Here is a 25,749-nt window from a genome sequence, read left to right as displayed (position 1 = left end):
ATGGTGTGTAATAGATGTATTATGGAAATATGGCGACCACCGGAAACTTGGTAATTTCATAGATTTTTGTTTTGCTCGAATAAGAATTAGTCATTTCACGCGACATTTCTGAGGAATTAGAATTTACTTGGTTATTAGAACGTGAGATTTGATTTTAATTTCTATGTTATTTGAATGTAATTAGGGCCTTTGCGTTTACGTTCACACCTAAGTTATTCCATTCTGAAGGGAGGTAAGTACCTACACGTAAGGTCCACAAGTTTATGCCTAGCCTAGGTATATAATTAAAGGGAACAAGTATAATACAAGTAAAGTAGGTAGATCATCAAAACATAATGAGGAATTCTATTCCCAAATACATAGAAGAGGAGATTTTATCGAGTTTCTGCCAGTGACTGGTGATAGATAAATAATACCACTATAATATCTGCTATAGCAAGTGGGTTTGAACAAGCATATAGGTCATGGCTAAAAAATTAAAATGAAAATAAACATTAAAAAATTCCATATGGGCCGAAAAGCAGCTCAATTCAAATAAAACTGGGCTGGGCACGTCAGCCGAATGCATCCTGACAGATGTGCCAACATCGTCACCCAGTGGCTACCACAGGATGGTCATCGCAGGCGGGGTAGGCCCCGAAAGAGATGGTGGGATGACCTGGATGCCTACAATCCTGATTGGTGGGAGGTCTCAAAAGATCGAGATGTCTGGAGGCAAAATGGGGAAACATTTGCCCAGCAGTGTTACAGTACGGACTAAGAAAAAAAAAAGTAACTTTGTTTGACGAGAATGTTAGCGTAGGTCACAGGACTACTTCTGAGCAACGCACAAAAAATAGTAAGTAACAGTGAATTCTCACCCGAACTTTATTATATTAGTCGAAGCTCTGCTTACCTAAAACGAAAGTGTAAGCGTGAAACTATTAAATATTCGTCACCAACACTAACTGAACGTTAAATGTTGGTATAGTTATAAAGACGCAAAGATAAAGTTATTTTTATTTTAGCAATAGGGTAATGAAACAACTACAGACAATTTTGTTGATATTTTCAAAATCAAAGGACAATGCCTAAAAACGTCCCCACCCACCAACAGACTTGAAAGTAGTGTCATTGGATGCGCCTCATTTAATAGATCATTTCTTATTATGGAGACACATTCCAAAAGTATGGGGTTTAGGAACTATAAGACAATTTAGTATCCTTAATAATCAATTAACTTCAAGTTTGTTAACCAATTACTCAGAGTTGGGTGGACCGATTTTGATGTTTTTATTTTAAAGAATCTATCTCAAAGTTAGTCTAATGTAATTTTCATCAAGATCTTTTAAGCAGTTTTTTAGTTATCATCGGTTAAAATAATCGGTTTGAAGAGGCAATGTAGGATGTCGTGCGGACACCTTCACCACCACCAACAGACTTGAAACTAGTGTCATCGGAAGCGCCTCCTTTGATAGATCATGACTATCATAACGATTTACGCCAAATGTATGGGGTTTTGGAAATATTCGACATTTTAGTATCCACAATTAACGTAACGTTAGGTTAGGTTAGTAGGTATACACCGTGACTTTTTAGTCGTCTTGCAACGGCAGCCCACTTCATGTATCCAATGACTAGTAAACGTTCATATGAAAAAAAAAAAACAATTATGAGATTTGAATAATTTAAAAATAAAAAATAATTCATTAAACCCCAAACATTTAGAGTATGTCGTCACAGTAAAAAATATCTATCGGATAAGGCGCTTCTGATGACACTAGGTTCAACTCTGTTGGAGTCAGTAAAGGTCCACACAAAATCATTAAACCAATTATCATTCTAACCGGTGATAACTCAAAAGTTGCTAAAAAGATCCCGATGAAAATTATATCGGACTAACGTTGAGACACCGTCTTTGCATTATAACAAAAATAATCAAAATCGGTCCACGCAACTCCGAGTAATTGGTTAACAAACTTGACGTTTATTGATTATTAAGGATATTAAAATGTCGTGTATCTCCAAAACCCCATACATTTGGAGTAAATCGTTTTGATAATCATGATCTATCGAAGGATGCGCTTCCGATGACACTAGTTTCAAGTCTGTTGGTGGGTGGGGACAGGGTCCATACAAAATCCGGCATTGTCCTTTCTTCTCACAACTTTGATAACTAAACGTATTTGACATGCACGTCAAACCGTATAGGGATGTTCATCACATGTCTAGCAGCCACTTTGGAAAACCAAGTAGTTATTAAAAAAACCCAATAAATATGAAAAATACATACAAAGTAAGCTTTTTCATTTAATATATTTTCTTACTTTTGGTACAAAAACAGGGAACAAAATGTTAGTACTGGAAACTGTAATTATTTTTCTCCGGTTGCTTGAAGTTTTATCATTAAGACATAATTAAACAGAAACTATAAATGTACCTGATTTTGGCGTCAACTGGTCAACATAAAACATTTGGCAGGGACCCGATTCTCCTAATTTTACTTAAGCAACATACGATTCACGTTTGACTCGATTCGACTGAGAAACAATCCCGACTCGATTACGATTGAAGCGTATGTGGCATTCCGCAATTTTTTCTTTGAAATAAACGTTTTTATCCTTTTCTGTCATTCAATAATGAATCATTTTGTCTGCAAATGATTGTACAGCAAACTACCGTATAGACCAAAATCACCAAAATAGCAGACCAATCGCACACCAATCAAATGTCAATCGACTACGATTGGTCTTTTATTAGTGGCAGAATGCCCGATATGGTTAAAACTGCTATTGCGATCATATTGCGATTCGATTTCTATTCGATTTTGACATTATTAACTTAGGAGAATCGGGCCCCTGTTTCTCATCATTTTGTTAATTATCGGAGCAGTAACTGCAACCTAGCCATCCCTAATCGTAAACTGTCATCTACAAATGGCATTGACAGTTATGAGTTAATGTCAGTAAAAGATCTCTTGCGATCGTGGTGTTTGCTGATCATAATTACAGTAAAATTACGAAATACTGATCGATATTCTATTTTTTTATTAAATTAAGTGACTAAATACAATTAACTTTATCAAATAAGCACCTATTATAAAACGTACCGGCTATGGATTCAGACAATTTAACTAAACAGGTGTGTTATATTTACATTCAAGTTTTTTTTCCAAAGATTATATTCCCGTGTCGTGGTATTTATTAATGACTTTTTTAGGCTGAGGAAGTAGAAGCCCTGAGTGCCATCTACGGTGACGACTGGATCACAGAGAGTGAAGTAACAAGGTCGTATAGCATTAGAATAGAGGAGAATAAAAACGAAGTAAGGCTGTATGTGACAATGCCTGATGACTATCCTTCTAATTCCCCGCCAAAATATGAGTTGTCGGCTCCTTGGATGGATCGGAAGGCCAAAACGCAGCTACACCATCAGTTAGACGAAGTATACTTGTAAGTATATGTATGAGATAAAAGATTGATAAAGTTTCTATGTAATATTTTTATGTTAATACACTTGAGTTCTCTATCTGACCATCACCACAAGTTAACAATTTAAATATCTGTATTTTCCTAATCCCTAACACAACCCACTGACCTAATTATTCTATAAAATTTCAATATATTCATGTCTCTATTTCGTTATTTTCCATGACTTGCTTAGGCGGTAAGTACTCCAATATAATATTTATTATTTTGTTGTTTTAAAGTAGATCAATAACCTGACATGATTACCCAGAACATGTTCTGTTTTACACTAATCTAAATCTATACTTACTTTAATTTATGGAGATGAGTATAGAGGCAATTAATTTTGATAATTAGTCAACCACAGAACTTGCTTTTATGTAAATATATAAGTTTCTAATCACAACATATAATTTTTCAGAGAGAATGTAGGTGAGAATGTGATTTTTCAATGGGTGGAAAAGATACGAGAAGTGTTACAAGCAATCAAACCAGCTGAGAAGAAAGTAGAAGCAAAGCCTAAAGCTGTTGAGTCACTAGATTTAGCTTTGGTGAGTATATAAGTACAACATCCTTATCCTTATCCCTTATCTTTTCCCAACCTATGTTGGGGTCTTCAGGATTTTTCAAAGAGTTACCGTGACCCTGGTTCATAAAAGGCCTATGAAGGAAGATGATGGGTTTGAGTCAGTAAGAGTCTGATACGCAGCGGCGGCCCTAGCCATTGCGAGGCTACGTGCGGCAGGTCTATGCGAGGCCCTTTGTCCTACGTGAAAAGTCTGTTGTGAGCTAGGAGTTATTTTCTTGTTAATAAAAGGACTTACAAGCGGCGCTACCTTCTAGGTTCGGCTAAAAAAGGATGAAAAAATAAAAGAAGTGGAAAATAAAGCCCCGCGAGCGTAGCGAGCGCAAAAGTTTTTGAGCTTTGGGTCACTAAAACACCTAAACTTGTATATTAAAGAACGGTGCAAGGTGAAGTCGCGAGCGCAGCGAGCGCGAATATTTTGAGTTTTGGGACATAAAAGTACTCTAATCATGTTAGAATGAACGGTGCTGATAAGCGAACAGCCGCGAGCGTAGCGAGTGCGAAAATTTTTGAGTTTTGGGACATAAAAGTACTCTTATCATGTTAGAATGAACGGTGCTGACAAGCGAACAGCCGCGAGCGTAGCGAGCGCGAAAATTTTTGAGTTTTGGGACATAAAAGTACTCTAATCATGTTAGAATGAACTGTAGTTACTGACAAGTGAACAGCCGCGAGCGTAGCGAGCGCGAATTTTTTTAAATTGTTTGTTTAAGGACTCTCAAATTAAACTCGGAATTAAGCACAAATAAAAAGAATCCGTGACTGGATCGAGAGCCAGTTGTTTTTGTTACGTTGGTGTTCCAATTTTTTTGTTAAATTGAGAACTCAAAAAGTAAACGCAGAATGAATAAGAAATAAATAAAGAAAAATATTTTTTTTCTTGGACCAGATATATATGTATTTTTTAATTATATTTTTTTTTATATTAGTGTGGGTTGTAGCGCGAGGCCCCCCCAAGCGCGAGGCCCTGTGCGAAGGCACAGTTCGCACACCCCTAGGGCCGCCACTGCTGATACGTTGCTAACCCTGCTGCTAAAAAATAAAACCTATGTTGGGGCCAACTTCCAGTCCAACCATAGCTGAGTACCAGTGCCATATGAATAAACTTTGCTATGGAACTGCTTAAAGCCAAAGAAAAGAAAGGACATCATTTTATCCATAAAAGTGCAGGAAATATCCAGTTAATCATAGTTACATTTGAATAGCATATATTTCCTTGCATCACAGCTTGCTTTTTGTAAATTCAGTCTTAACTGACTAGACCCAAACACATGTTGTGACTTGTGACAATGTGTAAAGAATTCTAATCTTACAGTGTTCTATTATGAAAGATTAATATCTTATAAAATAAAAATATATCACTTGAAAATGACTCAGCTAATTTAAAATTGTTATTCTTACCCAATTTTTTACTTTACTATGATAACATTGACCTTCATTATCTCTTATTTAACTTCCAGTTAGATATAAACTGTCCGGATATCACTCATGGTGAAGTGATCGTAGACAGAAAGAGCTCATTCCAAGGTCATGCTGCAGAAGTACATTGTCTTGAAGATGTCAAGTAAGTATAACATCTAGTGACTACAACCATATTCCAATACATTTTATATAACGACGTACAGACATGTAGTGCAACTGTGGCAGATTTCTTGCAGTCACAAACCTTATTGATACTTTACAACTTACTTGCTATCTATCAATAAATAAATTGTTCTCTGGGGGCTAGGGAAATCTGTAGTAACATAATAAAACTGACAGATTAACTTGTTTGTTTGTTTGAATGCACTAATCTCAGGACTACTACAGCGATTTGAAAAATTCCCCTAGTTTTAGATACCTAGCCCATTTATCAAGGATGGCTACATTCGGATGCACGGCGTAGTTTCCACGGGATGCAATGGGAGGAACCTTTCGGAAGCTAGTATTTTACGCACAACTTCCACTAAAAACTATGTCTTTTAATATTTCCAGTGCTGTCTTAACAAAATTGAAGCTAAACAAGAAGATTCTGAACGCCACACACAACATGTACGCGTACCGCATAGAACGCAAGACGGCTAAAGGCACCAGCATACTGCAGGACTGTGATGATGATGGAGAGGCCCATGCAGGGGGAAGGATGTTACATCTCTTGCAGATATTGGACCAGAAGAATACTCTTGTTGTTGTGTCTAGATGGTGAGTAGATAGTTTATACATATAGGTATTTTTAAGTTCAGTATTGAGTTCACGAATCTTGATTTTTTGAGAATTGTCTAAGCCCTAAACCCGCGTTTTTAATATCTTATGGGTTGAATCGAGGATGGAACTACCTCGCCACTATTCAACCATAATTTTCTTAATGCAAAATAAGACCTACTTCGCCACTCTGTGAATTAAGATTAGATGTGGCTTAATTGAAGTACCCTGCGTGCTTGCTTATGCCTATAATGCCCTAATATGCAATTCGTCATTGCGCATAGAACCAATTAAGTAGCCAGTACAGTATTTCCTTCTTCTAATATTGTCATTATCATTTCCAGGTACGGAGGTATACAACTAGGCCCCGATAGATTCCGCCACATAAACAACGCGACCAGACAAGTTATACAGCAGGCAGGGTTACTGAAGAAATGACGTTTAGCTGAGAACATAGCATAAGGTGCGAATATTACTGCTACATTGAAGATAACTGCTTTGTGGATTACCCATCAAAATACCTGCAGACTGAAATTCAATAGCTGGGTTCAGCGATTTTTTATTTTTTTAATTCTCTGATGTCTGATGTGTTTTGAGGAGTGCTAAGTGCAATCGAGCTGTGGATGGGTATCCATACTATACGTACTGCTCCGTACCTCAGAAACACAGTCATGAATATACTTTGGCATTTTTGGTATCTTTGGCAAGACATTACGGGGGTATTTATGGGGAAAAAATAACAAAATATAAATAAATAGTCTTATATTATTGGATACCTACAGCAATTGTCCAAGATATTACAAGTTAATATGGGTAGTTAAATGATCCACAAAGCTAGTTATCCATTGTGTCTATTTTGTATAGACTGTATCTTTTAGTCAGACTATGGCATAAAGTGCCTTCATATTCATTACTTTTTTACTCAGGCATAAATATTACTCTTAGAATTATAAGATGTTTAATGTAGTGGAACTGAATTGACTGCTATTTTAGCTTACTATAATGTGTATCGAAAATATAATTATACTATTTTACTTTAGGACACTTCTCAGTTAGGCTCACATTATGTGCATGTATCTTTCATTCAAAACTGATGAAATGCGAGTGTGAAGTTTCGATATAGATGGAATGATTTGAATATGGGTTTCGATAAGTTGTCATGGGAAAAATATGGTCTTTCACCATTTTTTATTTCAAGCCTTACCTGGCATTGTGATTTTATTGGATCTCTAGGTTAAAATCCTTTAAGTTTAAAATAAACCAATGTAAATGTATATAAACCTGTATATTATGTACTTTAAAACAATATTTACAAGATAATATTTTTTCACGATTAACTTTGTGCTATCTTTTATTATTTCTTGAGTTGTTGTCTGTTGTTTTAACTGTTATGCATTTTTTATCCAAGAATTTCAGGAGATCCTGTAATCAAAATGATATAATGTAAGACAGGAGGAATAAAATGATTTTGTTTTATGTTATTGTTTTTAATTACGACCTACAAAACTGAAATAGGCAAGATTGAGAAAGATTGCTGCTTTATTTAATTAATTATTAATCATAAATATAGGTAAATATGTATAAGCTTTTGATTTTGATGAATACATGGTTTAGTTTGTCATATTTTACGTACCGAAATTAGTTTTACATTTGGGGAAAATTTATACAAGTGAAGTATGATGTATCGCAGAATAAAACTGCGGTAGTAATTAATTCAAATTATTTACCTTTGGATCATATCGATGTCCGTAGCCAACCAAATCCTTGTGTATAATGTCGATATTGACGGGCTCGTACTTGAGTATCGCTTCTCTCAACGATCTTCTACTTAGCACGTAGTTATGAAATGCTATGTGTAGCGGGACGCGGCAGGAATGCACCTGAAATTCATATTATAAAGGTAAAGGTTGGATTCACACTTAATGCGTCGCTATTTATGTATGTACAATACAGACGCGAATTTCACAATCATTAAATCTTATAATTTAGAAAAAAAATTGAGAATCTATTAAGTAAATTGTAGTAACTTGATCACCCAACGCTCATTTGGGTACGCGTAGTGCATATAATTTTTATTGTTAAACTTTTATCGACATTATAGTCATTGAAATAGAATGTAAATGTATAAAATCAAATACATGCATACATCTTTTGTAGGTATTGTATTTACCTTAGCTTTCTCCCTCTTCTGAAACACCCAATCTTCAGGATCACAATCAACGCTCTTCACATTAGCTGTTTCACTCGTCACCTCATACACGCACACATCTGCACCTACCAACCCTCCTTTACTAGGCGACGGTGCTGACAGAATATCTCTATCTCTTTCTAAGATACGGGATTTCACTGGAGTTCTTTGCTTGTTCGAATTTTGATTTAACTTGGCTGGTGACGTCACGAGTTTCTGAGGTGAAGTTTGTTCTATGTCATAGTTTAGTCTTTGTTTTTTCGAAGGCGATGGTTGGTCTTCTTCTATAAGCTGTTGTATGGTTGGATGCGTTTGGTTGTAAAGGTGTGTTAGGATTTGGACAGCTGAAATTGTTAAAAATATATTATATAATAAGAATAGATGTCGCCAAACTTTATGGCGGGTGCATATAAACTTCAAGCAAGTGGCCATAGCCCTTCGCGGTCCTCCCGTGAACTGGAACACAAACTCAGCTTATATCCTAGTATACCTAAAGCCAACTTCGATAAACCAAGAAAAAATGCACAAAAATGTTATTTACATAAATATATTTACCTCTTTTTCTTTTAAATGGTTTCAAGCCATATTTATCCAATTCTCTATTCCGTTGTGGTGTCGACATCGATGCGTAATCCGCCATCGGTGTAACATTGTCAGTCTTGATTACATACTCAGTATTTTTAGGAGTTTTTATATGAATTACACCATTATCATTCCTTGTAACATCCTGTACTTTAATTGGACTAATTTCTCCAGGTGTGTGGATATAAGCTGATGTTGTTTCTACAATATTTTCAGTCTTTTTTGTAAAAACTTCAGGAAGGAAACTGTCTCCTAAAGTATCATCTTTAACTGGACCAATCACAGACAAACAGCCTTCACTCAAAGATTTCTTAAAACTCGATAGTTTAGTAGCATTATCCAAAACAGAAATACCTCCAATGTCAAAATTGTTTCTATTAAAATCATGTCTAGATTTGTGCATGGAGTAATCTAACTCCCTGTCAGATATTTTAAACACTTCAGAATGTTGGCTAGAACTCATTTCAATATCGTTATTTACATCAACAATTTCTAAATCATTTTCAACGTCAGACTTAAAAGATTCGTATTTTAAATTCAGACTTTTGTCATTATCACTTTCTTTGTAGCTTTCCTGATGACAAATATTGTCGTCTAAAATTATTTCATCATAATCTATTGAAACATCATCTTTCTTTCCAAGACTACTATTATTTGGAATATTATCAAGAGCTGAAGATCTTGGAGAAAGCAGCATTTCTTCTGACGTATCAGAACCTTGAGTCAGATCTACATCGCCAGAATCTTTGCTTTCATTATGAGAAGTTTTATCGTCTTTTGTGTGATCTCTGTCTTGTTTAACTTCTTTACTATTTTCAGCGTTATCTGAATGGTTATGCACAAAATCATCATAAAAGCTATAACTATGTGAATCGTTATTTTCATTTATTACAGGTATTTCAATAGAATCATCGTGAGCTTGTGTTAAGTCATACACTTCATCTTGTGTTTCTTTTTCAAAAACAATTGACTTCTTAACTTTACAATTAGCAATATATTCATCTTTATCAACAATAATTGTTTCATCTAATGAATTATCTTTTTGTGTTCCTATATTTATCAAAGGTAAGTCATCAACGTCATTGGAATTCGAAGACTGAGTTAAATCCATACTTTCAACATTTTTCTTATCAGGTGTTTGTTTACTCAGATTTACAATGCTCATATCTTTATCATCTTCATTTGAACTTTGAGTCAAATCAATACCTTTGGCAATTTGACTGTGTGCTAAATCTGTAATTGGATGTTTACTAAGTACTGTAATATTTTGTTCATCTGTAACATTTTGACTAACACTATTACTCTGATTGTTAGTAGACAAGATTATACTAACATTGTCTATATTATTTTCTACATTAATACTGTGATTTCCTTCTTTAGTTGCATCATTAGCTTCAGGACTTTGTGTTAAATCTATCTCTTTCAATTCTTCGCGAATAGGTTGGGAGGACCCTACAATACATTCAGTTATTTCCATAAAATCATTCGACCTCCTTTTTGTTATATTCTGAGACAACAAAGTTTTCTCTAAACCTTGTGATGGGATATTCACACATTCTGTTAAATCCATGACATTGCCTTGTGAAAACACTTTAGTTGTATGTTCTTGTGATAAAATGTTTTCTGGTTTTGTGGTCTCCATTATTGAGGATAATTCATCATCGAAAATATCAGGAGAACAACTCCTGTATTGCTGTGTTACTGTTAGTTTGTTAGTAGTTTCAATGTTTATCTTTTTGTGAGCGTCAGAAGTTAGTTTCACTGGTGATGTAATTTCTACAACTTCATCATCTGGCAATTTAATTTCAATTACTGTTCTATCTCGGGACTTCATATCATGTTTGACAGGTGATTCGAAATCGAATAGATTTTGAGACAAAGGCTTAGTTTCAACTTCACATTCTTGATCATTACCATCAATACTTATTATCGTATTATTAATTTGACTTCTATTATTGTAACTATCAACATTTTCTTTATCATCATCTATATTTATTTTCTGTACATGATTCTCAAACAGAATTTCTTTAGAAGCAAAAATATTTTTAACATTTTTTATAGACCCACTTAGTATTACATCTAGCTCATCCTGTGAACATTCAATTTCCTTAAAACTCATCTTGAAAGAGTCAAAAAGCTTAGGACTTACAGGCCTCCCAGGAATTTCACAGCAATCTCTTAGCAAAGAACCATTTGTTTCTGATCTCTCAACTAGATTGTCTACATAGAATATCTCATCATCTTTCATACATTCATATGGAATACTCGAACCAATGTAAAATACTCTAGCTTCAGAATCTAGATTATTTGGGCTATTTTGCTCTAACGGAACATGAATATTCTGGAATAGTATTTGTGCATACTTGCCAGTAATAATCTCCTTCTTTTGGTCCTCTGTGGCAGTAAGAAGTTTGTAATTCTTTCTTAACTTTTTGGTCCTTTTTGTGGCAGTTATCTTAGCTTCAGGTACCTTGAAACCATACTCTTGCAAGGTTTTCCTTATTTTAGCTACTCTTTGCTGAGATGTCAATGCCTGTGAAGTTTCAGGGGATTCAGTCTCTGTTTGCAGTGATTTTGATAATGCTATAGCTAGTTGCAATTGTTCAGAATCTACATCTAGACCAGACTTTTTACAGACTGTGTCGAAATCCTTGGCATATGACACAAGATCGTTTTTCTTTCCGTTAAGAGCTGTTCTTATATCTTTCTGCCCCTTGATGCGTTTTGTAGTCTTTCTAGTCTTAGGTTTAGCAGTTTTTTGAGCTGGCTTAGGACCTTTACAACTTTTCTTTGCTTCTTGAAAATCAGAAAGGCTCTCATCCATATCAGTCTGGCTGGCAAAATATTTGCTTTTCACACATTCACTGAAATGGAATAAAAATGAAACAAATTATAAATAAAACAATTTTATTAACTACATACTTTGTACATTATAATGTGGTTACCTATTGCTATCTATGCTCATAATCTCTATTTGTCTGGTAGGTCAAGCCGCTGGCTTTCCTCCATGTATTTTCTGATTGCGTCGCCAGAGCGATTAGGTAAGCCAGCAGCAATCATGAGCCTTCTTTCAACTTCTTCTATAGGATCTTCATATAATCCATCTACCGCTTTCCGCAAATTTAAAGTTACTGGCGTAAAACTGAAATTTTAAAAAGAAATTGGTCAGTGGGTCGTCTTAGAAATTATTTAGTTCTGGATGTCCTATGTGCTAGCAAAGCTAGTCAATCTAAGAGTAGGTAATGATTTTGATGATACGAATTGGAATAAAACGCCTTTATCAGACAGAAGTCAAGTGGTTACACACGAAAATGTTTGGTATAAATGATGATTATTCGAATGCATGAACGGTTGCAAAATAAGGATTCAAATGTTATCAGAACAAATAAATGTACATATAGCATTATGATAACGCAATGTTTTGGTTTTAGAAGTGTTCCAACAGTTGCAAATATAACCTCAAAAATCGTGCATTAAATCATTAGTTTTAAAATCATACATACTGGAAAATAAGTCCACTTATCATTCCAAAGCTTAGAATGGCCACACCGATTATATTCCTTAACTTATTAGCTGGTGTTCCTACTATTTTTCTAGGTTTCCATTTTGACGTATCGACACCGATCGCCATTTTTAAGATTTCGTTCCGTTTCTGTTTATCTACTTACTGTCGTAATATACATTTTTTTGCCCGTGAGATTCTTTTTGATAATTTTATTGAAATCAATATCGATAGTGCTTGTAGTTAGTAGTCATCTGAGTCAATGCGCATAATGATGACCATTTTGATAAAATATTTTACTAATTCATAACTAGGATGATTATGAATCAAACTTCTATCCTCAAGATTAAAAAACGTTGTGTACCTACATACCAACTAATTACTAACTAACGAGTGAATAATAAACACTGAATCTAAAAGTAGTAGAACAGTTACGTTTCTTCCGATTGTAATCTGTTGAACAAAGGAACTGTTTGCTTTTATGGAGAAAAAGAATCAAAAGTTAAATTACGTTCCGTTGGTTTTCCTGAAATATCGATATTTAATATCATAAAATAAACTACTTGTACTTAGTGTATAATCTACGATGTAGTTGGTTACATTATTAATCTGTGTGCTTGTCATCTCATGTGATGTCACATGTCAGTATGTCAGTCATGTCGGTCATGTCACCCTCTTTTTTGTGAAATAAAAATAAATTTGTTCTGGTATTTTTCTTTTTCACAAAATACTATTCAAATATGTCTTTACTTCAGAACTTGTCTTACAGAGAATATCAAAATGCTTTAGAATTAAGTTTACATCGTTGTGAAATCATAGCAAATCTAGCTAACTTGAAGTAAGTTTGAAAATTCGGCATCTACATACTTGTTGATTTGTTTACATTGACTAAACTAAAAATAATATCTATCTATCTTCTAGAATAACATTCGACAGGTCAAAGAAACCAGGTGAGACCCTGATAAAGTCATTAGACAGGTTTGGGGTCACTGCAATTAGGTATAAACAATACCTAATAGCTTCGCAAAATGTTAGAACTATCACCACATTTTACAAGCCACATTCTAAAGTTGCGATTCTGGTGGCCAATGATAAGTACACACAGTTAGCCAAGCTTTGCACGCCTTCAATAGACTGTGACTCACTGGCCACTCATTTGAAAAACATGGGATTTATTGCAATAAAAATTAAGAATACTTCAAGTAAGCATTTGAAAATTATTTTGAAAAAAATCTTCAATGAGCTAGAAGAGGATTCTTATTGTGAGTATTAAAATTAACTACTGTTGAAATTTGATAATATAGTCATACTACAGTCAAATAAAAATAGATATTTGCATTATCATTACTTAGATAACAATGCCAGCCCCGGATCTAGGGGGGGGCAAGCCGGGGCCCATGCCCCGGGCGGCAAAATCAGGCGGCTGCCTGATTTTAAATCCTACATCACAGATTACCACAATAGTTGCCTACAGGGCCGTCTTAACGTATGGTGCAGGGTGTGCGAATAACCCGGGCGCCTCGGTCTCAGGGGCGCCGCGGGACGCCCCAACACCAGGAAATTTCAATGAAATTACACCCGTTTGATAAGGAAGTACCATTGTATCACGATACTGACAAGCAAAGTTTCTAAAAAAGTTGCCTTCGCTTTGTTTAATTGATCATCATTTTATTTTTCACTTTTAACGTCCTCCAACTAAATGAAAAAAATTCTCGCTCGCTACGCTCGCGGCTAAATGACAATGTATGTGCTATTTTTCTGATGGTTGATTATTTTTATTGACGCACCGAATCAACGAACACAAATGGCATTCGCTCTCATCACGTTTTATTTGTACATAATTCCCAGTTTAATTTGTAAGTCTTCAAACAAAACCTCGATCGTTCCCTCAATGCTGAGGATCGTGACTCCTTTTTATTTCGTCAACCAGTTGTCTCCATCGGTTACGTTCCGTTGCTTGGTGTAGTGCAGTGCTGACAGATATCTCCAGTTCCTCCGATATCTGGTCTGACCACCGTTTGGGACTTCTACCTCTAGGTCTTTTGCCTTCAATTTTTCCTGTTACCATCAGGCGTTCCAAGTTGTTAGTGTCTCTGCGAGCAACGTGGCCGAAATACCGTACTATTCGCTGCAAGCAGGTAGTGGATAAGCGTTTTGTCTTTTCTAGCTTTAGTTGTTGTAGAATGGATACATTTGTGCGGAAGGCTGTCCATGGTATCTGCAGCATACGGCGCCAACACCACATCTCAAAAGCGTCGATTCTCAGCCTGTCGGCAGCTTTAAAAGTCCACGTTTCCGCACCATATAATGCGATGGAAAAGACAAGAGTGCGGACCAGATGTATTTTGGTCCGATATCTGATGTTTCGGTCCTTCCAGACTTTGCTCAACTGGGTCATCGCTGTCTTTGCCATGCCAATTCGCCTACGTATTTCAGGTTCGCTACTTCCCTTATTTGTTATTAACGAGCCAAGGTATTGGAACTGGTTTACGGTCTCGTAGTCTTGTAGGATATCAGTGCGTTGAATAGTGTCAAATCGATCAACGATCATGAGCTTGGTCTTAGATTTGTTAATTGCAAGTCCCATTTCCAGACTGGCTGTTTCTAAACGACGCAGCAGCTCCGCCATTTCGTTTTCGGATGATGCGAAAAGGGTGGTATCGTCTGCATATCTCAGATTAGATATCTTGACTCCACCTATCTTTATGCCACCCTCCCAGTCTTCTAGCGTTTGACGCATAATGTGTTCTCCGTAAATATTAAAGAGTATAGGAGAGCATATGCATCCCTGACGAACGCCCTTCTGGAATGTGAAACGGCTTGATGTTGTGTCTCCTACTGTTACAGTGCCATAACTCGACTCATAAAGGTTGCGAATTAGCATTACGAGGTGGGAGGGTACCCCCGCTTCGGTAAGTACTTTCCATAGTTTCTCCCACTTGACGCAGTCAAAAGCTTTTTGGTAGTCCACAAAACACATGAAAGTTGGGGTGTTATATTCGTAGCATTTTTCTATTATGAGCCTTAAGTTTAATATTTGTTCTCTCGTTCCCCTTTCTTTTACAAAACCCGCTTGTTCTTGGGGTATTTGCCAATCCAGGAAAGCTCTTAGTCTGGCATTAAGGATGTTAAGGAGAACTTTGCTGGCATGGGATATTAGTGCAATAGTTCTGTAATTACTACAGTTCCGCATCGATCCTTTTTTATGGAGAGGAAGAATTGCGGAGTGTACCCAGTCAGATGGCCAAAGTCCTGTATGCCATATTCTATTGCATATATTATGCAGGCATGTTATTCCATTTGAGCCCAGTCCTTTCAAGACTTCCGCTGTGATTCGATCCGGCCCTGGTGCTTTATTTCTTTTAAGTTTCCGGATCGCATCTTCAACTTCTGAGCGGAGAATGCTGGGCTCTTCATCTCCTATGATTTTATTTGATGAAGTGGATTTGGATGATTGGTCTTGGTAGAGTTCCTCGCAGTATTCTTTCCATCTTTCAGCTACTTTGGCAACTTCATGTATCGGATTCCCATTTTTGTCATCTATCACCCACGAGGAAGGTTTGACTTTGTGTGTTATTTGTTTGACCTTTCTGAAAAGATCAGCAGTTTGATACTTGTCCGCATGATGTTCGATTTCGGTACAGATGTTCTCCAAATACTGGTTCTTATCCCTTCTGCACTGTCTTTGAATTAACCTGGACATTTGAGAGTACTTCACTTCGAAATTTTCGGGTCTTTCGCCACTTTTGAGTTCTTTACGTAGCTTTATGTTAGACCAAACCTCCTCTGACATCCAGTCTTTTTATCCATAGGTTTTTGGCTATAAAATCTAGTGCATTAACAATTTTCTCGCTAAACTGCTGCCATTGCTCTTCTGGATTCATATGTGCAATTTTAGGGGTGAGTTCTGCTAGATATGATTCCGTATTGTTCTGGAAACCATCGTATTCCGGTTCTGAGAGCCTAGCTAAAGGTTTTGCTTTCTCACGACGAAACTTTAGACGCACTCGTAGATCTGACACTAGCAGTTGATGATCAGAGCCACAATCCGCTCCTGGATATGTTCTAGTGTTCGTTATGGACGACTTCCATCTGTTTGCAATCGTAATAAAATCAATTTGATTACGGTATTTTCCACCGGGTGAAGTCCATGTATATAATCTTTGCTTGTGGTGTTTGAAGCACGTGTTGGTTATAGTTAAATTATTGCTTACACAGAAATCTATGAACATTTCACCCCTCTCATTTCTGGTGCCAAGTCCATGTTTTCCAAGTATGTGGCGGATGTGGTCATCTTGTTCAGTGCTCCCTACCTTCGCATTCCAGTCTCCTTGAATTATTAGGATCTCGCGCTTGGATATGTTCTCTACTGTTGTTTGTAGAGTTCCATAAAAATTGTCAATGTCTTCCTTTGTTGACTGTGCTGTAGGTGAGTAGATTTGGATGATGTTTAGGGGAAGTGGGGTACAGTTGATGCGCATGGTCATAATTCTGTCATTTATTGGGTTGTAGCCAGTGACGAATTTACGTAGTCTACGAGATACCAGTATGCCTACGCCATTTTTGCTATCATAATATATTTTTGCTAGCATAATCCAAGCAACATAAGATTGTGTTCATTCATCTCCTTCTCTACAATCGCGAGTTTTCCCGGTTTCAGCAATCCTCTTACGTTCCATGTTCCCATTCTTTGCTTGATGCGCATGGATGGTTTCTTCAAACAAATATTATAAAAAAATTCGCGCTCGCTACGCTCGCGGCTACTTGTTGCTTGACAGTGTACTTGATCAGGTAATTTTGTTTCATAGGCTCAAAAAATTTTATACAGACATTCCCTTATTAACTTCGTAAGTCAAATCCACGCTCTCTTACCTTTTATAAGTCAAATGTAGCAAAAAATATATATTTATGGAGTCCTCAAAAACTAAATAGTTTGCGCTTCCGACTGCTTGTTACTTTACAGCGATTTTTAAAAGTTATTAACTTTTTGTGTACATTAATCTGTCTCGACTTTCATAACTTGGCCAACAGTTTGAGCCTACAATGATTTGGACACATTTTTTTAAGTCCTTTACCCACCAAAAAAGTGACTTTCGTTGGTGAAAATAGACATAAGTAGGTAGGCGGGGCGGCATTTTTCAGTTTTTGCCCCGCCTAAAAAAAATTGAAGATCCGGGGCTGAACAATGCCTATCTTATGAATTTAATTAAATGTCCAATATAATATTTTTCAGGCTTCTTCTTTTATGCTGGTCACGGCTGCCAGCTTTGCAATACAAAATGCATGTTAGGCATAGACTGTCCCACAGAAAATATCACTCTAGAACATTGTGTTACTGAGAACTTTGTTCTCAATGAAATGGCTCGATCAAAACCTGAACTAGGAATACTTATTATGGATATGTGCAGAGTATGTTTGGACAGGTAATTGGATATTTTTAATTCACTTGTTATCATCAGACTCTGTCTTTCCGCATGTCAAAATAGCTTCTACAACATATACTATTCTAATAAAGTCCTGACTTGTAAATAATCCTCCATCCATTGTTTATACATTTTAAAAAGTTCATCTGTAATAAGAACATATACTAAATACAACAATGATTACAATTACAGGCAATCAAACCCCCAAATCTATGCAACGATCCATACAGTAGAAGATTATACCGTCCACAAGAATTTACTAATTACCTACTCTGCTCAATCGTCCCAAGCTGCTTACGAAGTGGTGCAAATAGAATGTTCTACAACTATCAATAACGATGAGACGTATGAGTTGAAGACCGGTGATACAGACAAGTTAGGGCCGGGATCTAGTCAATATGTGAACGCACTTTGTACAAGATTAGATGAGGATTTGGATGTTAGCAGTTTGTTGGATAAGGTACATGAAGGTGAGTATTTATTGTTAAAATTCTATGTGTGTACATAGTTGTTTTATATTATATGAAAATATAGTCCTGCTAACATGCAACATAATATTCGGCAATGGAGAGGGCATGACTGCATATGAAACATGATTGCCATTCTGTTGCAGCATGGGTTGGTTACATTACTTAATATTTATATGATATAGATAGGCAATGGTGAGCGTTTAATTTGAATACATAAACCAATGTTTCAGATGTTGAAAAATCCTTCAAGAAACAAAGACCTATAAAGGTGCAGTGTGGAGTTGAGAAGAGATCACTGTATGATCCTACAACAGGTTTGTTCCAAACATTACTGAATAACACTAGAATACATGACTAAATAATTTATGATAGGAAGTCATAGAATAAAACTTTTGATATGGCTCTAGAAGTCAGTGGCAAAATAAATACAGTCAACAGATCTGCAAACACCAACTTCTAGACCCCAACCTACGACTTCTAGACCGAGAGTTTTTTGTGAAATTTGTTTCTATTTATATTTTTTTTTCCAGTTGACACAGAAGTTCTCCTAAATAAATTGAAAGAAGTTACACAAGATTTCAAGGAGCATTGTGTAGTGTTTTAGGTGAACACTGCCTAGTATTTTTAATTATGGTGCTAATATGTGATAACCTTTTGCAACTGCAATGATGTTTTGTAACCTTTAAAAGGAAATACCATGCAATTGTATACATGTAAGTTTCAGGACATGTCATCAAAAAATCTGTTTTTCATAAAATATTACAATATCTACCGTTTAAGCATTCTAGGAACGATTACAAGTTTCAGTATTGACCTAATTAATTAAGCTTAGTGTTATTAACTTTTTTGTAAAAAAATAAAACCAATATAAGAAAAAACCTCTTGGTTTATAATTTCCCTGCAGAAATGAAAATCCTAATTATCTATATCTATTGTCTGTCTTATTGTTTCCTACTTTCACGCTAAAACTAATGGATTGAACTTAGTAATATACCTCATAATACATATCAGAATAATAAAATTATATGAGTAAGCTACATACTTCTTATCCATGAGCGAGGAATAATACCCCCAGGTAGCAGATATAAAACAAGGCTATCAAGAAACAACTCAAAAACAAAAATACTAACAATTAACTGCATTTATTGTACAACAACGGAAGCTTCGAAATTAGCAAGGACATCAAAAATATTATTTCTTTATAAGCGTTTGTGGCTGGAAGTGGTTCACAATGTTTATCCACCAACTGTCTTCCACGCCTTTGGTGAACTCTCTTATGAATCTGTAGTTTAGTATGAATATCTTGTCTTGGTACTCTGGTTGCACCCTGGAACAAAGAGAATGATATTTGGTCTAAAATTGAATGGACCCAAAGAGTTTCTCTAAGCCGAAGTGACGGGCCCCACACAGTCTACAATGCACTGGTATTTCATACTCTTGACTTTCATAGACAAGAGCCAGAGAGAAGCATGCTGTGTTCAAATGAGTTATATGAGCAAAAATATTACACTAAAAATAAAAAAAATGGGTGGATTATAAAAAAGGTGTATGAAGGCAGAGAGTAACATTTCTCATTCCCTGAACATGCGCAGTCATCACATTTCAATTACATTCATGATCATTTATGATATAAGCAATGAAAATTATATTTTGATTACATAAAATGACTTAATCTGTTGTTGTACAAAACTGTTTGTTTACTGATGTCATAGGTTGTTTTAAAATACTCCTGATATTATAGAGGTAAGATTTGTAATGTTGTAGGTGTTCTTTGTGCAGCAAAATTATTACAGGCACTCACCCAACGGTTATAGGGGGTAGATCACCAGCTTCCTTCAAATGTTTCAGCCCTCTGAACACATGATAACACATCGTGATTTCTACCCAGCGCTTGTCTGCATCATCAAACATTACTCCAATCTGGAAACATTATACACAAGATATCTTTTCAGAAGACATAGTAGATTGTTTATTGGAATATATCATTCTTATTATTGATTCAAGGTATCATTTCCTCAATACTTATGAAGACTAAGGCTCTAGACAGACAGACTGCATTTCAACTGCAATCCAACTGGTATTTGCAGTTTGAATGCAGTTGACACGACCGCAATAGAACTGCAAATCAACTTCAGAACACGACTGCAAGCAGACTGCATCCCAACTGCAATCGGACTGCGCGTTTGATTTGCTGTTGGATTGCAGTCGAAATGCAGTCCGTCTGTCTAGAGCCTTAAAGGTTTTGGTGAAGCTTAAAAAATCTTACCTGGTAAGGAAAAGCATAGAAAATATCCTCCTTTTCAATAGACAATAGCTGCCTCTGAGTTACAGAAAGCTTTGAAATGGCAGATTTCAGCACATCAATGGCTTCCTTATCCACAAGGCCTTCTAGGGACTTGAAGTCACTCTTTTGTAGACCATCTGAAACAACCTGACGGTGGATGTTAGCATGAAGTCTATGCCAAAAAGAATTTTTCAATAAGGCCTTCAAGAACAAAAAAAAAATTGCATATTTCAACCATATTATTATTATTTTACAAATAGGTAGTTCTCTTCTGTGCTTATACAATTGATCATTATCATATACGTTCAGGGTAGATCTAGCACAGAAACATGTAGTAAATAAATAAATTCTTGCTGTCTATTTTTAGTTGGCTCTTTTTGGCAGACACCATATTAAACAATGTTTTTCTAGATCATTTTGGACAGTATTTCATGGTTTTGTTATCAATAAATATTTTAAGAACTTAGATATTTTGAAACTGGTTTTCATAAAACAAGGAATTCAATCCATTCTATCTATGAAAATAAAAATATTTTGATCAAGACTATTCGGTCAGGACCCTTTATTTATTTTACTTTATTCTCAAATAAAAAATGAATAAATAAGTAGACGCTAGAAATACCTGAACGGCATGTTTTGAAGCTTCGATGAACTCATTCAGGCTGAATTCTGGCTCAAAATAAGGTCTGATGATGAAGTTAGCAAACATCCAATTCTTTACGAATTTGAAGAAAGAAGGCCACATGATAGGCGGGAATTCCATAAGCTGCGGCAGTCTGCGAGTCTCCAGCCGCTCTTCGCAGTAATTTCGTAATTGTATAACAGGACATGTTGAGGTTATAGGAATCTGTTTCGGTAAAGTTTTATGGGCAAATCTATCACATAATCTGAAAGATTGCCTCGTCAGCACCTGCCTTACAGCTAAATTCATATTTCCTAATATATTTTTGTGGTTGAATTATTCTATTTACAACGTGAAAACGAAAAGTAAACCATTCAAATGAATACAACTTTCCTACACACACACACACTCAAGCAAAAGTTTTTCAGGAGGAGGACCGGTCCCGTTTTTTTTATTTCTTTTCATTTATTTTCATTGGTTAGAATTGATACTCCTGGTTTACTATTGGTTAGTAATTAAAGTTCGTAGAGAACACACTCAACGTTTTGAAATGTTTACATTGCTTTGGCCACAGATTGTCATAACAATTTTTACCCGTTTTCAACACTAACCATAATAACTTAACCCCTCTGCTCGACAAGATTTTGACATATATGACTTTACCGTTGATTCGGCGGGATATTTTGAATCGCGACATGGAAGTCAAAAATTTGTACTAACTTTCAACAATGAATTCTAAGTCCGTAATGCCTGATCAGAAGTATTTTAACTATAACTTTAGAGCTTACTTATTTGACAACAACTTGCAAAGGTCAAATGGGGTCAGTTAATTCAGAAAAAGATAATAATTGCGGTGTTTTTAAGTCTATCGAAAAGTTAGGCATTTCAAATGTGGTGAAAACTTACCAATAAATAATCGCATCACTTTCTCAAACACAACACAAACGTCATATTTATAACATTTTCAATCCGTTGCAATACATTTCGTGCACTTATTTATGTTCAATAACTAAAAAATCAGCACATAAAATACACAATAAAAATGAACAATTTACAAGATCAAAGTCACAGACAAGAAGTAGAGTTTGGAATGGAGTATTTTTTTTTTTCAATCAGCGGTGTGCATTCGATTCCTAAATCGGATATTTATTATAAATAATCGAATACCAATTTTATATATACCTATTTTTTAATAGCAACTTATTTCAATTTTATTTATTAATTTGAAATTATAGGTTCAATTTGTTTTTGTTGTTAAGAAAAAAGATATTTAAGTTTTATGAAAGTTTTTAGCATTAAATTTTTATATGTATTATTTATTTTGGTGTTGCGTCATTCGTAATAATTTTTAACTTTAATTGAATTTTTATTACCTATTACGGAATTTTAATTTATTCTTATATTATTTCTCAACAATTCTAAGATTTTTGTTTCGGCGGAGGGTAAGCCTGGTGTTCTGAAATATAATGCAATTTGTAACTACCAAAGTAATGTACTTATTTGATGATGAGAAACAATAATAATAATTGATTGATTTGATTTGATTTGATTTTGTGGCTGACATGAAACAGTCATTACGGGAGCGTTTCTTTGGCCGCCTGAATAAGGTTCTAAAAAGTTCCTTATCAGGCGGCAACAAGGTTCGCGCCTATAATGGTTGGGTCATGCCAGTCCTGATGTACTCCTTCGGCATACTCAAATGGACTCAAACTGAATTGGATGCCTTGGATAGGAGAGTCCGCACACTGCTGACCGCAGAACGAATGCATCACCCACGATCGTCGGTGATGAGACTGTACATCCCACGGAAATGTGGAGGCCGAGGCTTTTTAAATGCAAAGACGCTCCACAACCGTGAGGTGTGCAGTCTCAGAGAATATCTTCTCAAAAGCGACGTGGGTATGCATCGTGATATGGTAGCAGTGGACAAAGGACTCACCCCGCTATCGTTGGCAAATGAGAACTGGCGCAGACCTGTGGTACTATCTACCCATGATCGCATCGGTATGGCAGAGCAAACAGCTACACGGACGCTTCTTCGGGGCTCTTCATGGCCCCGATGTAGACTTCAATGCGTCCGTAGCTTGGCTACGCTTCGGTGACCTATTTGGAGAAACCGAAGGGTTTGTATGTGTAATTATGGACGAAGTTATCCTGACGAATAACTACCGGAGGTATATTATGAAAGACGGGACGGTTGACATATGTCGGGCATGTCACCATCCGGGTGAGTCTATCAGACATATTATATCTGGTTGTTCTCGTTTGGCTAACGGTGAATATTTGCACAGGCATAACCAAGTGGCCAAGATCATCCACCAGCAGCTTGCTCTGCAATACAAACTTGTAGATCTTGAGGTACCGTACTACAGGTATGCGCCCGACCCAGTTCTCGAAAAGGACCATATCACGTTGTACTGGGATCGATCTATCATCACTGACAGGAATATTTCAGCCAATAAGCCTGATATAGTGGTGATAGATCGATTAGCGCGCCGCGCGATGATAGTCGATGTCACCGTCCCGCATGACGAGAACCTCGTGAAAGCTGAGAAAGAGAAACAAATAAAATATCTTGACTTAGCGCACGAGGTTGTCGCCATGTGGGATGTCGACACGGCTGTTATTGTGCCGATTGTCATTACGGCCAATGGTCTAATAGCCAAGAGCCTCGACGAACACCTCAGGAGGCTCTCGTTGGGCGGCTGGATCAAGGGACTGATTCAGAAGGCAGTACTCCTTGATACGGCACGTATTGTGAGGAGGTTTCTGTCTCTGGGACCCTAACCACCGGTACCTTGGACCCTGTGCCCGATATCGGTGGCAACCTATTTTTTATATTTTTAAATGTTTTTTATTTTTATATTTAATATTTAAAAATGTAAATAATATGTTTGAAAATAAATAAATGACGAAAAAATTGATTGATTTTAAAGTCACCAAATATTTTTAACCGAATCCCAGAAAGGAGGTGGTTCTCAATTTGGATTTTTGTTTTTGGTCGAAGGGGTTTAGTCCCCATATTTGTTATTAGGTCCAGGATCTGATGATGGAAACCTTGAGAAATCGAGGGCAACTTTCGAAAATTGTAAGCATAGATAAGGTTATAACTTGACACTCAGATGTATGTCTGATAACACTATGAAACAGTAAAGGTTTGGAGCTGACCTGATGATGGAGACCAGAGAAGGTCGAGGGAACTCGACAACCGAACTTCTCTCGTCTCCATCTCCTTCACTGTTGCAGAGGCCTCGTAAATACGAATAGTATAAGCACAAACACGAGAAAGTTTAAATATTCAGTTGTCGAGTTCCCTCGACCTTCACTGGTCTCCATCATCAGGTCAGCTCAAAGCCTTCACTGTTGAATAGTGCTACCAGGCAAACACCTGAGTGATAAGATTTAAACCTATGTATTTCTGCAACTTTCGAAAGTCGCCCTCGATTTCTCAAGGTTCCATCATCAGATCCTGACCTGATGATAATGGGACCACTTCGGAAGTATACGCTATCAAACAAAAAAAGAATCATCAAAATCGATAAATAAATGGCTGAGTAATCGCGTAACAAACATACAAAAAACGGTCGAATTGAGAACCTCCGCTTTTTGGGAAGTCGGTTAAAAATAAGTCGGCGGCGGCCATCTTTCCATCTTGGACCAGCTTTCGTTGAACAGCGAACTATTTGCCCTTTCAAACAATAAAATCGTCATAAAATTTTGCGATAACTACACCTAACTACGGCTCTCGTCAAATAGCTTTGCCGCTCAGTTAAAAAGTTGGAAGTAACGAATCGCCATTAAGTTTGGCAGGTCTACAGGAATCCTGCACATAAAACACCCGAAGAAATAAATAAACCCTAAAAACCGAAGATTTTTTTTATTCCGGCTACAACGTATTTTCTACCACTGATTTTCTAGCATTATTTCAAAATAAATTAAGTCATACTTTTCCTAATTTATTTTCAGATTATGGTAAGTATGCAAAAGTGCAATTTAGTAATATTATAATATCAAATAATATAAAATTATTAAATCGATTCTTTATTTTAACGATTCGGATCATTCGATGCAAAACTTCTATCAACGTCGCCATCTTGTCTATGCGTCTTTAAATTTAAAAAAACAACTAATGTAAACAAACATGGCGAGTTCGATCAGAATTCCCGGTAATTACGATTGGATTTTAAAAAGGTATATTTCTAACGGGATGCTAAATATGAAAGGTTTGAATGCGTAAACATAATTTAAATTTATTTAGTTATTTTATTTACTACTCACAAATGTGGTTTGATTGGAAAGAAAATAAATATGAGCGTAAATAATTAGGAAAGTGTATGACTGATTCGAAGACCCCAATTGGGGTCTAAACCGAGCTTACGGTGACATTGATGTTCAGACCCCGATTGGGGTCCGCTACGGATCTGACGGTTAAAGTAATAATATTTTCCTTCTGCGAGTTGATATA

General features: G+C 36.2%; 4 protein-coding genes across 4 annotated transcripts; 2 read left to right on the top strand and 2 right to left on the bottom strand.

Moving 5' to 3' along the window:
* The first annotated feature begins 2,926 nt into the window (after positions 1-2,926).
* Positions 2,927-7,689, top strand: LOC110381009 (protein IMPACT-B). Its single transcript, XM_049849960.2, has 6 exons — positions 2,927-3,120; positions 3,199-3,431; positions 3,868-3,997; positions 5,493-5,596; positions 6,007-6,213; positions 6,558-7,689. The coding sequence occupies exons 1-6, from the start codon at positions 3,094-3,096 to the stop codon at positions 6,649-6,651; spliced, it is 795 nt and encodes a 264-aa protein (XP_049705917.2). The 5' UTR covers positions 2,927-3,093; the 3' UTR covers positions 6,652-7,689.
* Positions 7,484-12,666, bottom strand: LOC110381008 (structure-specific endonuclease subunit SLX4). Its single transcript, XM_021341178.3, has 6 exons — positions 12,487-12,666; positions 11,929-12,125; positions 8,957-11,847; positions 8,384-8,745; positions 7,941-8,093; positions 7,484-7,635 (listed from the first exon to the last, which is right to left on the bottom strand). The coding sequence occupies exons 2-6, from the start codon at positions 11,946-11,948 to the stop codon at positions 7,558-7,560; spliced, it is 3,504 nt and encodes a 1,167-aa protein (XP_021196853.3). The 5' UTR covers positions 11,949-12,125; positions 12,487-12,666; the 3' UTR covers positions 7,484-7,557.
* Positions 12,667-13,121: 455 nt separating this feature from the next.
* On the top strand, positions 13,122-19,257 carry LOC110381011 (uncharacterized). The gene is made up of 6 exons (XM_021341181.3): positions 13,122-13,323; positions 13,407-13,747; positions 17,719-17,908; positions 18,101-18,378; positions 18,609-18,692; positions 18,909-19,257. Exons 1-6 carry the CDS (start codon positions 13,226-13,228, stop codon positions 18,980-18,982), a joined length of 1,065 nt encoding a protein of 354 aa, XP_021196856.3. The 5' UTR covers positions 13,122-13,225; the 3' UTR covers positions 18,983-19,257.
* A 244-nt stretch (positions 19,258-19,501) lies between these two features.
* LOC110381012 (uncharacterized) lies at positions 19,502-21,851 on the bottom strand. The gene is made up of 4 exons (XM_021341182.3): positions 21,285-21,851; positions 20,645-20,809; positions 20,180-20,298; positions 19,502-19,705 (listed from the first exon to the last, which is right to left on the bottom strand). The coding sequence occupies exons 1-4, from the start codon at positions 21,591-21,593 to the stop codon at positions 19,570-19,572; spliced, it is 729 nt and encodes a 242-aa protein (XP_021196857.3). The 5' UTR covers positions 21,594-21,851; the 3' UTR covers positions 19,502-19,569.
* Between the last annotated feature and the right edge of the window lie 3,898 nt (positions 21,852-25,749).

This window comes from Helicoverpa armigera, chromosome 24, assembly GCF_030705265.1.
Source record: "Helicoverpa armigera isolate CAAS_96S chromosome 24, ASM3070526v1, whole genome shotgun sequence".
NCBI classification, from domain to species: domain Eukaryota; kingdom Metazoa; phylum Arthropoda; class Insecta; order Lepidoptera; family Noctuidae; genus Helicoverpa; species Helicoverpa armigera.
Note: the sequence above shows the minus strand (reverse complement) of the source record. Positions and strands in the feature narration are given on the sequence as shown.

Coding starts and splice junctions, on each gene's coding strand:
- LOC110381009 (XM_049849960.2), top strand. CDS start 3,094: ATGGATTCAGACAATTTAACTAAACAG. Junction 3,121..3,198: donor CAGACAATTTAACTAAACAG/GTGTGTTATATT, acceptor TGACTTTTTTAG/GCTGAGGAAGTAGAAGCCCT. Junction 6,214..6,557: donor CTTGTTGTTGTGTCTAGATG/GTGAGTAGATAG, acceptor TATCATTTCCAG/GTACGGAGGTATACAACTAG.
- LOC110381008 (XM_021341178.3), bottom strand. CDS start 11,948: ATGAGCATAGATAGCAATAG. Junction 11,848..11,928: donor ATGAGCATAGATAGCAATAG/GTAACCACATTA, acceptor ATTCCATTTCAG/TGAATGTGTGAAAAGCAAAT. Junction 8,746..8,956: donor ACCATTTAAAAGAAAAAGAG/GTAAATATATTT, acceptor TAACAATTTCAG/CTGTCCAAATCCTAACACAC.
- LOC110381011 (XM_021341181.3), top strand. CDS start 13,226: ATGTCTTTACTTCAGAACTTGTCTTACAGAGAATATCAAAATGCTTTA. Junction 13,748..17,718: donor GCTAGAAGAGGATTCTTATT/GTGAGTATTAAA, acceptor AATATTTTTCAG/GCTTCTTCTTTTATGCTGGT. Junction 18,693..18,908: donor ACTGTATGATCCTACAACAG/GTTTGTTCCAAA, acceptor TTTTTTTTCCAG/TTGACACAGAAGTTCTCCTA.
- LOC110381012 (XM_021341182.3), bottom strand. CDS start 21,593: ATGAATTTAGCTGTAAGGCAGGTGCTGACGAGGCAATCTTTCAGATTA. Junction 20,299..20,644: donor TCTATGCTTTTCCTTACCAG/GTAAGATTTTTT, acceptor TAATGTTTCCAG/ATTGGAGTAATGTTTGATGA. Junction 19,706..20,179: donor CTACCCCCTATAACCGTTGG/GTGAGTGCCTGT, acceptor TCTTTGTTCCAG/GGTGCAACCAGAGTACCAAG.